Below are 12,930 nucleotides of genomic sequence, written 5' to 3'. Positions count from 1 at the left end.
AGAAATCTGAGAGATTTTCATAACGTAGTCATCTAACACATATTGAATGCTTACTATTATTGCCAGAAATGCTGCCCATGGTACTAATTGCTGGGGATATAAACATGGGCCCTCACCGCAGGGAGCTTACGTTGTAATGGAAGAGAAACCCATGCAGATAATTGTAGATACACATGGATGGTAGTCTCAGTAGGGAAGGCAATGGTAGTTAAGTTAAGGAAGGTTAAGGAAAGGCTTCCTTCAGAAGGTAGAATCTGAGCTGAATCTTGAAAGAAGTTAGGAAAGCTGAGAGGTAAAGGTAAGAGAGGAACAGTATGCCCAGAATGAGATATCGCTAGGGAAAAGGCATAGAATCAGGAGAGGAAATGTCATGTTTAAGGAACTGTGAGGAGGCCATCCTGCCTGCATTTCATAATCTGTAGAGGGGAGTAAAATGTAAGGGGACTGGAAAGGTGGGAAGGGGCAGAATTGGGAAGGATTCTAAATCGCCAAATGGAGGGTTTTATATTTAGTCCTCGAGGGACTAGAGGGAGCCCCTGGAGTTTATTGAGATAGGGGAGGGAGGTGAAAGAGTGTGATTCAGATCTATGCTTTAGAAAAATCCCTTCCATTAAATAAATGAAAAGTTTTGTGAAGGTTGTGGACTAGTGGCTACCTGCTTCCATGAACAAAATGGGAGGAGATACCTAAGAATTGTGAGATACAGCCCTGCTTGGGTTCAAAGGCCACACTAGAACATCATGGCAGACGACTTTGGGCTCTTGAATCAATGCTACCAAGAACGCTTCCTAAATACAGGCAGGCTGAATAGTGAACAGCTTTCCAGTTCGGCAATTCCAAGTAGTTCTTGGCAAGGCTTACTAAGAGGCAGAATGAAGCCTTAACCCCAGCCCATCACAGCCAGTCAGGAAACATGTGCTTCTGTGGCCTCCTCGCAGTGATCAGCATTTGAGTTCATTTCTTGGCCATTATGATAGGGCCTTTGGAGCTCATTCCCCCTGACAAATGCCCTGAAGAAAAAACTTCTGCTTAGATGTATGAGCAAATAAGTTCTGATATAGCGTCACTGTTCCGCCTCTATGAGGGAGTAGGGCGAGGAGAGGCAGGAGAGGGGGAGACCCAGGAATAATAGTGTTCGTGAATTAATGAAAAACGCTTTCCTATTACCTAGTGTCAAAGAATTACTTAACTGTATTATTCATGAATTTCCCCCAAGTCCTTCTTCTGTGCTCAAATATACAAGATAGATCATTTTTTTCATCCCTCCCTGAATATAAACCCCCCCCCCCCCAATATAAAAATCAACGATAGGCGTTTAGGTTCACTTTGAGAATTTCTATTGAAAACAAATACATCCTTCTTGTGGATGACTCGCCTGTGGGCTTTGAGCATGAAGCAGCTAATTAATATTTCCTGACACAGTTAATATACATTGGTCTAGAAATTTCATCATCTCTATACCCAGGGGTTTTTTGTTTGCTGTTGTTTTAAAGAAGTATTTTCAAGAAATCACTTGGCTTATTTTTGCATTTGTTTTTTTTTTCTCTAACAATCTGCTAACTTTAATTTTGATTCTTTTCTTTAGCAGTTATGAGGAATGTTGGTGAGTTTTCTGTTTGTGAAGAGAGTTTTTGTTGGCGGCCTTGTTCTTAAACAGAAAAATATTGTACTGTATTTCTAAATGTACAGCGCTTTTTAAATGTTGTGTATTGTGGCACCATTGTCTGTGTTGGTTTTAAGTAAATGTAGTTATAAATGTTGTAGGAATTCTTTGATTTTCCTCTTCCCAACTGCAATTTTCTTAGATAATGAATAGCTAATTCCCAATTTATTACTCTCTTTCAAAGCTTTTCAGCTTGAGCATGGAACATGACATTGACTCTGAGAGAATAAACTGCTGTTTTCCTTTATTTAATATGAAGAAAAATGAAGAAAACAGTATGCTTATATGTTCCTGCTCTCTCCTTTCTTGGGCGCTTTTTGTCCTAGTTTGGAATTATTTTCAAACAATTTTCTTTTACAGTCATTTCATACTGTCCCCCTCCCCATCAAACCACTGATGCAGAAAGTGGTGTATCTTCCTCTTATGCTGGGGTGGTAGAATAATTAGCAATGTCCAGAACAGGTTTTCTTAATCATTTTAATGTCATGAACCCCTTGAGCCATCCGGTGAAACTTATGGACCCCTTCTCAGAATAATGTTTGTTGACTAGATTCATAATTGAAGGAAATGTTCAATCAGACGTTAGTGAAAATAAAGATAAAATATTTTCCCTGTTTCCGACTACCCTCTCCCATCCCAGAATCATTCCGTAGATCCCCTTTTAAGAAACCCTGGTCTGGAGGGCATTTCTTTTCTCTGGATGTATAATTGGGTTTTAACATAGCACATACACAACATTAAGATGTTTGTTACAGCGTGGCCTTCCTTTTTAATCTAGTCCTCTCTGGTATTATCGTAATCATTTAAAAAGGTGATTAGAATGCACACACACATCTTGCATCACTTAATTTGCACAAAGAATGTACCAAACAGAAGCTTTTCCCCTCTTCTCACCTCTCCCAAATCCTCTCTGTGGTGAATGCTGCAAATTAAATATTGAAAACTGACAGGTGAAAATCTTGGGAATGAATTGTTATGTTCTTCCTCATCTAACATGGAAAGGACAATTAATTCTAATAGCAATTTAATAGCAAATTAATTAAACAGCTAGCTATTTATTTGAAAAAAGTGATTGCAGATTGGAAAGTGGATGTTTGTAAATCTCATGCTGTGAAATGAAATTCTTGTACTAAAACAGAGATCTGAGCTCCGTCTGCTGCATGGGCTTCTGGCAAATCCCTTGTTTTTGCATGTTCGCCCAATTGTGGGAATGAGAGGTGGCTACCCATCTCTGTGGATAGAGTCTAATTTACAGGGTAGTAAAGGCTGTTTGGACCACACGCACCTGCAGTGGAAATGTGGGACGGGTGAGATGAATATTTTTGTTCTTCCATATCTGTCTCATCCTTCCTTTGGTCCACACCCAGAGAAAATCAAAGTTCAGCCTTTGAGGAGATAATTTCCTTGCTCCTCCTTCAGGAAGAACGTGTACCTTTTCAGACATGATCTCTGATTTTCTAGTTGTACACAGTATGAATTCCAACACTAGCTTTTCTTCTCTGATTTTCCTTGCTCTCACAGATTAAAAAAAACAAAACTAGCAAGTATTTTTGTTGCTTTGGAGTGTTGGCTGAAAAGACTTGTGTCTTTCATTTAGTCTTCTCCAGCTGGCAGCCAGACCTGAAGACACTAACCCCTAAGAAGATTAGTTTTTTTTCAGAGGCAATACCCAAATCGGTCCACTCATTCTTACTGAAATTCATGGTCTGGCAGTGTCCACAATATGCTTCGTACCTTATTAGTCTGGATAATGGTCTGTGTTTGCCTGAGTGGAGTGAGGAGGAGGGTCAGAGATTGGACCAACCACTGAAGGGTTTAATATCTCTTAGATCTCTCCTGATTTGACATTTCCTTCTCCACAACAGCTGATAGATCAAAACAGAAAAATTCAGGATAGAAAAGACCTGGTACCTTGAGAGCAAAGGAAAAAAAAAATAGGTACAATTTACTCATAAATTGGAAAGATTAGAGATGAAACAGAGTAAAGGAAGATAAAAGTGCCAACTGACCCAAAAAAAGGGATTTGTTAGCAGAATCCACCACTGAAGTTGTCTGTAGAGAAGCTCCCATAGTTCTGCTTTATTCCTATTTTTACTGGACATAAACAGCCACTAATTCTTCATTTGAATGAAGTTAATGAAAATTTTTGGCAGAGAAATTAGCTTAGGTGAAAGACAAAGAAGCTTGGGATAATTATTCTTGGTTATCTAGGGGGAGATGATTGGGTTCAGCAGGGGAAAAGCCCTACTGAATTACTGGACTATTCTGAGTATCACTTTAAGACCTTTCCTTCTTTTTCAGTACCTCACCCAACTGCCAGTCAATAATATACGCACCACAGGATATCATCAGAGCAAAGGAGATTATTGCCCAGATCAACACCTTAAAAACCCAAGTCAGTTACTATGCTGAAAGGCTTTCAAGGGCAGCCAAAGATAGATCATCTAATGGCCTTGAGAGGACGCTGGCCATCTTAGCAGATAAGGTATGGGGATGACAATACTTACATTTTATTTTTAATTTAATAGTATTTTATTTTTTTTTCAATTACATATAAAGATAATTCTCAACATTCATTTTTTGAAAAAATTTTGAGTTCCAAATTTTTCTCCTTCCCCACTCCCCAAGATGTCAAGCAATCTGTTATGTTATATGTATGTAATCATGTAAAATATATTTCCATGTTAGTCATGTTGTGAAAGAAGAAACAATAAAAGGAAAAAAAACCGTGGGGGGAAAAACAAAGTGAAAATAATATGCTTTGATCTGCATTCAAAATAGATCAGTTCTTGGGGCGGCTAGGTGGTGCAGTGAGTAGAGCACCGGCCCTGGAGTCAGGACTCAAATCTGGCCTCAGACACTTAACACGAAAACTAGCCGTGTGACCTTGGGCAAGTCACTTAACCCCAATTGTCCTCCCCCCCCCCAAAAAAAAAGAACACATCAGTTCTTTCTCCGGATGTGGATAGCATTTTCCATCATGAATCCTTTGGAATTCTCTGGGATCGTTGTATTGCTGAGAAGATCTAAGCCTGTCATAATTGATCATCCCACGATGTTACTGATACTGCATACAGTGTTTTGATTCTGCTCACTTCACTCGGCATCAGCAAAACTTACATTTTAAGAAGGGAGTGTGGAATTGACTGGTATAGTAAAGTCACACGTGATGAGGGTCTATATCAATATCCTTTCTATGCTGAGAGAATGCTAAAATGTTAGACCTGAGAGTGACTTCAGTAATTATCCTCTCATTCTATAAGAGAGGACCCGGGGGTAGCTAGCTGGAGTGCCGGCCCTGGAGTCAGGAGGACCAGAGTTCAAATCCAGCCTCAGACACTTGACGTTCAACTAGCCATGTGATCTTGGGCAAGTCACTTAACCCCACTTAACACCCCCCCCCCCCCCCCCCCTCAAAAAAAAAAAAAAAAGACCCAGTGAGGTTAAGTTGACTTCCCTAGTTAGTAATGAAACATTATTTCAGGATTATTGAATTTATAGTATTATCATTAATTCCTCACAATTAATGATAAAAGCTGACTATTAATAGAAACAGAAATTTGGGAGCCCAATGGAAAATAATAGACATAGGGGAGAGAGCACTGGATTTTGGGTCAGAAGGACCTGGGTTTAAAGTCCTACCTTAGACACTAATGGGCGTGTCTCTTAATTGGTGCCTCGGGTTCCTTATTTGAAGGAAATTGAGGGAAAGAGTTGGACTCAAAGGCCCTTCTAACTCTAAATCTATGTTCCTTTGAATTTAGTTAAATTGATTCCTTCCTAAATCAGATGATGTAAACTTATATTGAAAAGAACCACTGCTTTGTCTCACAAGAATTAACTAAGAGTTTTTAATGTGCCAGGTAAGAGGGACCCCAAGTAACTCCTAACCTGATGAAGCTTGTACCACTCTACTGCTTTTTAGAAGAATTTCTCAGTGTCACAGATAACATTTCCTAGGAATCAAACTACTACTGTCTAGGCTCATCTAAGAGTCCTGATGTTGGAAGGAGCCCCAAGAGTCATTTGAACGTCTTTGAAAGACAACTGCACCATCTTGAAAGAGAGCTGGATTTGGAATCAGAACCTAGGCTCAAGGCCTAGGATGGGTGGAGAGAAGCAGTGCTTCCCTACTGAGTTCATCTTGGTTTGTTCTTATAACCTCTGCCTGTCATTTTAGTCACTCTTTTCTACCACAAAATTCCAAAATGTGGTCACTTTGATCTTGGAAAATCACTCTGTGGGCCTCAGGGTTCTGGTCTGTTGAGTGAATCTGTAAATGGATTAGGTCAGACGGCCTCTGAACTGCTTTCCAGCTCTAATGCCAAGATGCTCTGCACAGAGTAGTGGGATGGGCACTGTTCCTGGAAGTCAGCTGCCTGGGCACTATTCCAGATGATGTATGACCTAAGCCAAGTCACTTTATCCCTGTCTGCATCAGTTTCCTCACTTATCAAATATTGATAAGACCTGCAGCTGCATCCCGGACAGGGTGGAGGCTCAGATCAGATCATGAAAATCAGAGGTGTCCAACTCCAAGGGGAAACAGATTAAAATGGAGCTGGGAAACGTTTAACAAAAAACGATGCAAGTACGTGACGTGAATTTGTGATTTTCTAACTCATATGCAGCTGAGAACCTGTTTCTTTTGGAGTTGGACCCTCCTGATGCATATGAAGACTACGTGCTGAATGATATCAGCAGTAATTATTGAGCCAAGCTTCCAGTGTTACATATAGTAAGTGCTTACATACGTAAGCGGAGCATCGTAAGATGTTTCTCTAGGCATTGGGCTGGTAGCTGCTTGAGGGCAGGGGCTGTCTTCTGCTTTTCTTTGTGCCCTTGTACTTGTCATGGTTCTGGCCCACAATAGGTGCTTAATAAATGCTGATTACTGACTTACAGTGCCTAGTGAAAGTTAAAAGAGCCTGGAACACATACCCTCAGGAAGCATTGGAGCTAGCTTAGTGAGCTTGCATCTCTTTTTTAATCACTAGTACTTAATGAATTTTACTGAAGAAGAAGGTAGACTCCTATTGGGGTAAAGAGGCCCGTCTCCAGGCAGTCTTATGGGGAAGGATTTCTCCTAAGTCATCTTCAGGCAGATGGAAACCTTCCTTCTTACTACAAGTTTTCAAAAATGTGAGTCTACAACCTCCTTCAGTTATTCTTGATCCACACTCGAGGTCCTAGAGGGCCATATGTAGCCTCAAAGCCCCAGGTTCCCCAGCCCTGTTTCTGACCATTGGGTTGGGAAGGTCTTCATTGATCACGTACTTCTAAAATGTGACCGTGTGACTATGTGAGTTACTAAGTGTTTTAAGAAGCCTTAGAAGCTGTGCAATAGTACTGATGATGAAGAGAGCTGATTCAAATAGTTCTTTAAGCTTTTTTGTTGTTCACTTGTTTCAGTCCTGTCTGACTCTTTGTGGCCCCATTTAGGGTTTTCTTGGCAAATTCTGGAGTAGTTTGCCCTTTCCTTTTCTCCAGCTCGTTATACAGATGAGAAAACTGAGGCAAATAGGGTTAAATAACATGCCCAGGATCACGTAACTAGTAAGTGTCCGAGGTGGGATTTGAACTCAAGCCTTTCTGACTCCAGGCCTGGCTCTCTCTCCACTGTGCCACCTAGTGGCCCTTAAATTTTGCTAAGTGCTTTATGTATATTATCAATCAGTCAGTCAACTTGCATTTATCGAGTGTGCACTGTGTGCCAGAAAATGTGCTACCTGGAGATACAAAGACTGGTATTATCATCTCCATTGTAAATATGAGTTAGCAGAGATGAAGTCGTTTGGCCGTGGATCACGTCGCTGGTGGGTGTCGGAGGCAGGGTTCAGATCCTTAGGTTCATAGCTCAAGAGAGTATCTAGCCCTGTTATTCTTAACTTGAGGCCCCTGAAGAGGGTCCGTGAATTTGTGTGGGGAAAAAAATTATGTCTTTATTTTCACTCATCTCTAACCAGAACTTAGCATTTCTTTCAATTATTTAAGAACTGCACAGACTTTATTTTTGTTTTTTCTTTGTGGAGGTGGGAATAAGTAAGGTAGGAAAATAAGGAAAGAAAAGAAAACTCGTGCAAGACCAGCTCAGATTAAGGAGGGTGAAAAGGCTTCGCAATAACCAGTGTTTATGTTTTTTTTTCCTCAGACAAGACAACTGATTACTGTCTGTGACTGTAAATTGTTGGCTAACTCAATACACGGCCTAAATGCTGCTAGACCTGATTACATCGCCTCCAAAGCATCTCCCAGCTCAGCCGAGGAGGAGCAGGTGATGTTAAGGAATGATCAAGACACTCTGGTGGCAAAGTATACAGGAAGAAACAGTCGCTCTCTGCACGCAGACTGGCATGAGGCAGAATGGGTAAGTGCTGAGTACCCTTGGTGCCACCAGATAGAAAAGTAAAGACGGGTCCTGCGTGGGCCTCCTGCTGCTGGGAGGCTCCCTTAGGGAGGCTGCCTTTCCAGGAGGCAACTGGGCCCTGCCCTTGCCCTAGGCCCTGCAGAGTGTCACTTAGAGATGAGGGGGCAGAATCATCAAGCAGATGAAACCGACTTTGAAGCCTCCGTAATTCCTCCTTGTGGGCTCCTCTCTCCTTCACCGAGGCACTGCTGTCCCCTCACTAGATGGCCAGTCGTAGTCTACCCCTGCCTGAAGATGTCATCTAGTTTTTGAGAATTATTTTCAAATTTCTACCCTTTTTGAAAACAGATATGTCTATCAAAGTCTTAAAAAAATAAATTGTTGTCATTTCTCATCGACTGCGCTTCGCCCTAATCAATAGACCAAGGAAGCCACAGTTAAGCAAAACAAAGCAACATGTTGACTCCGTCTGCAAAGTATGCCTCATTCTAGGTTTAGCCCACCACCTCTCTGTTCTCTAAGTCTCAGTTCTCATTCCCTTTTTTCAGTTAATTCATCAGAGGAAAAAAAGAAATCAATCTTATCTTAATCTTAATTAACACTGAGTAGTATCTTTATTGTTAATCATTTAGGATTATCTTTCCTAAGTACTGTGATCCTTTATATACATATATACATATATTTCTTTTTTTTTTTTTTTGCTTTTTGGAGGGGTGGAAGGCAGGACAATTGGGGTTAAGTGACTTGCCCAAGGTCACACAGCTAGTAAGTGTCATGTCCAAGGCTGGATTTGAACCCACGTCCTCCTGACTCCAGGGCCAGTGCTCTATTCACTGCGCCACCTAACTGTCCCTATCATTTATATTTTAAAGCACATTTTTCTATAGTACCACTCTCTGGAATAGGCATAAAAATGAAAAGCAATGAATTGTTAGGTTCTTCATAACAGTTCATTTGGGATCTATAAAAACCAGTACCTCCTCATAAACGATTAGATGCCCTCATTATGATGATGGTAGACCTTAACAGCTTAGGACAAGGGATTGGAAGAATAAAGCTCTGAAGTGTGAAAGAAGATAACACATTGTGTCCATCCTGGCCCAGTAACCCTTGATTTCCTCCTCTAACATTCAGGGTTCCAGGACACTCGGCACCTTTCTAAGATCTCCAAGAATATTTCTCATATCAAACTTAGGAAATGTTATAATAGAATTTTGTTTTTGTTGTGGAAAAAAAAAACAGCTAAAATCTTAAAAAACGAATGAGTCCATCATCACAGCAGGACTTAGTGTGGTCTGTGGACACAAGCTGAGATTTGGGGTGAATTCATGGGACTTGGGGTAACATGGAGGAGTGGGCATTTTGGAAAGAGTAAGGAAGGCTTTTTTTTTCCCTTTTAAGGAAAAAGTTTGGTTGAATGTTGACAAAAGCCTGGAATGCATCATCCAGAGAGTCGACAAACTTCTGCAGAAAGAGCGACTGCACAGTGAGAGTTGTGAAGATGTTTTCCAGTGTGATGCCAGTGGGCCTAGTAAGAAAGGTAATCGGGATAATCGAGCCTATTGGATAAGACCGGAGTCCTCACATGCGTCCTCACCATGCCCCTTATCCATGCCATCTGCTGCATTCCATTCTGACTGGAGCACAAGTGCGTATGGGTCCATGCTTTCCGCCTTCTGTTGCTTTTTTTTTCATTGCTGCACCATTTTCTTTTTCATTTGTCTTTCCAAAGCTCTTGAAGCATAGGGGCAAGGATAGTTGTCACGCAGGGGCAGGATGTTTCAGCTAAGGGTTACCCTGAGGTCCAAGACTCATGTTAAGTTTTTTAAAATCAGAATCCAACGTATCAGGCTCCATCCTGGGCAATTTCTAAATCCCAGGGAGGAGCTATGGCACTTGCTTATGTTGGAAAGCCTGCTATGCTTTCCAGGTTTTTTCCAGACCTTTTAAAACCAAAGTTGATACACCATGGTAGCTTGTGCCCACAGGGAGTATGGTATTAAATTTGCTATTTGGTGAAGAATGAAAGAGTCAGATAGGGAAGAAACTAGGTTGAAAGAGGCCAAAAGGCTTGTTACATTTTTTAAAGGCCTGATTATAAGCCTGTGACTTTAATTTGTTCTCTTTTCCCAGCTAAGATGCTAAAATGTGACATACCTTGAAGTTGAACTTGACAGTGTGCTCAATTCATATAAAACTCAGAGACTTTGGAATCCTTCGTTGCCCTGCTCTAAAGAGAAATCCCACTGGATTTCTTCTATTTTAGTACTGTCACTGCATGCTTTCTAAACAGGAGAGGAAATGCAGGATGGCAACCTATGTTTGCTCTCTTCTGAAATGGATACAAAAGGGTCACATATGCATGGAAAAGCATCTAGATTATTCCTTCTCCTTAACCCTTCTGTGCTAGGCTCAGGCAGCATGAACTTGGATAGTCCAGTTAGAACGTTCCAGATAAAGGACTCATGTGATGAAGGCTTCGTTTTTTAATTAAAAGAGTTTAACACATTATAATTAAATCCTGTTTCTGAATCAGGGACTGTTGTAAGTAAAGAAATGTATTAGTAGTAAATAAATAATCAAATCCTCCTTCATTTATAAAGTTCTCTTCACCTGAACATATCCTACTCAATATGAGATTTAAACAGTATTTTAAAGTGTTTGAGCCTGTCTTTTGGTGATATTCATGTCTTCCACCCGTTTCATCCACAAGGAAATGTTTGCACTTGCTGTACGTGTAGTTGGTACACATATGTGTTTTGCATTTATAAGTATTTTTTGGTTTATGTTCATTTTTTGACTTTAATCTTAGAATTTTGTCATTCTAAAAATAATGGTTCTCAAAGATGTCAGATGAGTAACTGTGGCTTTTTAAATAGATGAAATATGTGTTTAATAAATTGTACTGCATATATATCTATAATTTCAGTGTTATCTTCAGGCACAGTTAGGTATTGTAAACATGCTGGTGTTTATTTCTGATCTGTAGAGGTGGACTTTTATAAGTATGCATACCATGAAAATCAGTTTTCCTATAACTGTTTGTCTTAAATGCATGTTTTCAAAAGATTTTTATTTGCTGATCCAAATACAGGAAGATGTATGAAACCATATGCCATTAAAATAAATGACATACAAATTCTTAGTTTTAGAATTTATCAGAAAAAATCCTCCCACTGCTAAGGATTAGAACTGAAGAAATGCTTGTGAGTCTTCTGGCCCATGATGTACATGTCAGTAAGTGTTGGATAGGCAGCTTGAAGTTTTAACCTTTTACAAAGTAACTTTTTAGTGATATATTTTGTTTTACATTTCCCAGCTTGTCTCTAACCCAACTTTCCTAGAAAACAGTCCTTTATAATGAATTTTAAAAGAGGAAAAAAGTAGTTCAGGAAAACTAACCAACATCAAAAAAGTCTTAAATTGTCTGCTGTGTTCCATGGCCATAGCCTCCCGCCTCTGCGGAACACGGAGGGGCATTCTTGGAGCCCTTCTCTGGGGCTGAGCGCGGCCATAATTGCGCAGCGTTCAGTTTCAGGTGTTTTTTTACATACCTCCTTTTGTACTATATCCGAATAATCGCGGTAGTTATTCTGACTTAGAGTTTGTTCGACACAAAACAATCTTAATTAAATAACTTCTCTTTCTTCCTTTTTTAAGTCCCCATTTTCTGCTTCCATCCTTGGTCTTCAGTCTCACCTTTTAATGAGAACCCTGGCAGGCTCTCTGTTGTGCACTAATCAGGGCTTGTTCAGCAGAAGCAAGTTGCAGAACAGCCAGAAGACAGGACCTGGCTGCATATGGAGGCCTGAATGTTGGAAAATACAGGCGAGGCTTGTAATACAGGTTAAGCAAAATGTGCCCCCACAGATAGGTGGGGACGCAGAATTTGGGAAAGTGAAGGTCACTTCAACCATTTTCTTTCTTTCTTTTTTCCTCTTTACCCCAAATACTTGAACAACAACAAAGTGATGTTTATTCACCAATGCTGAAGTTACTTATGCTACCTTTCTACTCTCTTGGCTTATGCCTTTGCTGGGTCATTCTAAATTTGAATGACTATTATTCTCCAGTGGACTGAGAGGTTAAACATATGTTGAGACATTAATGTCACTTTTATGCCTGTTTCTCCATCGCTCTCCTTCTTTGGGAAGCTGAGAACAGGTTGAAAGTCTTCAGATTATAAGACCATTGCTTTATCGTTTTCCCCATTTCTAAAGTTATCCATGGCATTATTTTTCAGGGATTAAATCTCTAATCTACATGCCTCCTTTTATATAGTCCTTAGTGAATGAAGATCTCTTTCTACTTAATGTGAAGAGACTATGAGAAGGGAGAAATGATGTCACCAAGCTTAGGACAAAGGACATAGTCCTCTCCTTTAGTTCTTCCCCTGTCGATTGATTTAGTCATCCAAGAAAAAATGGCTGCCTTTCAGCTGCTCAACATGATGAAAAGAGCATTGCTTACAAGATTCTCAGAAACTGAGTTCTGCACACACTTGACTTCTCTGTATGACACTAGTATATTTTCTATGAGTAAATAAATAGAAATAAATGTGCTAAGGGCCAGAAAACTAGCTCCCTCCTGCCACTTGTTTTTAGCTGAAAGCTAGGGAACCAAGGTGGCAAAATCCAAAATGGAGACTTCTTCCTAAATCACTTTTTAAGTGTGATATCTTTGAAGTGTCAGGTTCAGCTGAATAACATATCTAGAGGATCAATAAAGAAATGAAATTGAAATGGATCCCTTCTGGCTGGGCATAATCCTTGTTTCCAGGGAGGCTGAGGATAGTGGATTATTCAAGTTTGGGGGTTCTGAGCTACAGTGGGGCTAAAGTTGATCATGTGTCTAACCAAGTTAAGCATCAGTAGTGGGAGACCCCAGGAGCCAGATGGCG

General features: G+C 40.3%; 1 protein-coding gene across 8 annotated transcripts in view; it reads left to right on the top strand.

The window, feature by feature from the left end:
* The window catches only part of INPP4A (inositol polyphosphate-4-phosphatase type I A), a 196,215-nt gene that overhangs the window by 145,818 nt on the left and 37,467 nt on the right, over positions 1-12,930 (top strand). For 3 of the 8 annotated variants that reach the window (XM_069072964.1, XM_069072961.1, XM_069072962.1), the window contains exons 15-18: positions 1,586-1,603; positions 3,965-4,148; positions 7,815-8,030; positions 9,432-9,678. In XM_069072964.1, coding sequence (XP_068929065.1) covers positions 1,586-1,603; positions 3,965-4,148; positions 7,815-8,030; positions 9,432-9,678 — 665 coding nt within the window. The remainder of the gene's footprint in view (positions 1-1,585; positions 1,604-3,964; positions 4,149-7,814; positions 8,031-9,431; positions 9,679-12,930) is intronic. The other 5 variants (XM_069072967.1, XM_069072966.1, XM_069072965.1 and 2 more) reach the window with 3 other exon arrangements.

The sequence above is a fragment of the Petaurus breviceps genome, unplaced genomic scaffold (assembly GCF_028583685.1).
Source record: "Petaurus breviceps papuanus isolate PSGF00001 unplaced genomic scaffold, PetGlider_PUasm1.0 90849, whole genome shotgun sequence".
NCBI classification, from domain to species: Eukaryota; Metazoa; Chordata; class Mammalia; order Diprotodontia; family Petauridae; genus Petaurus; species Petaurus breviceps.
Note: the sequence above shows the minus strand (reverse complement) of the source record. Positions and strands in the feature narration are given on the sequence as shown.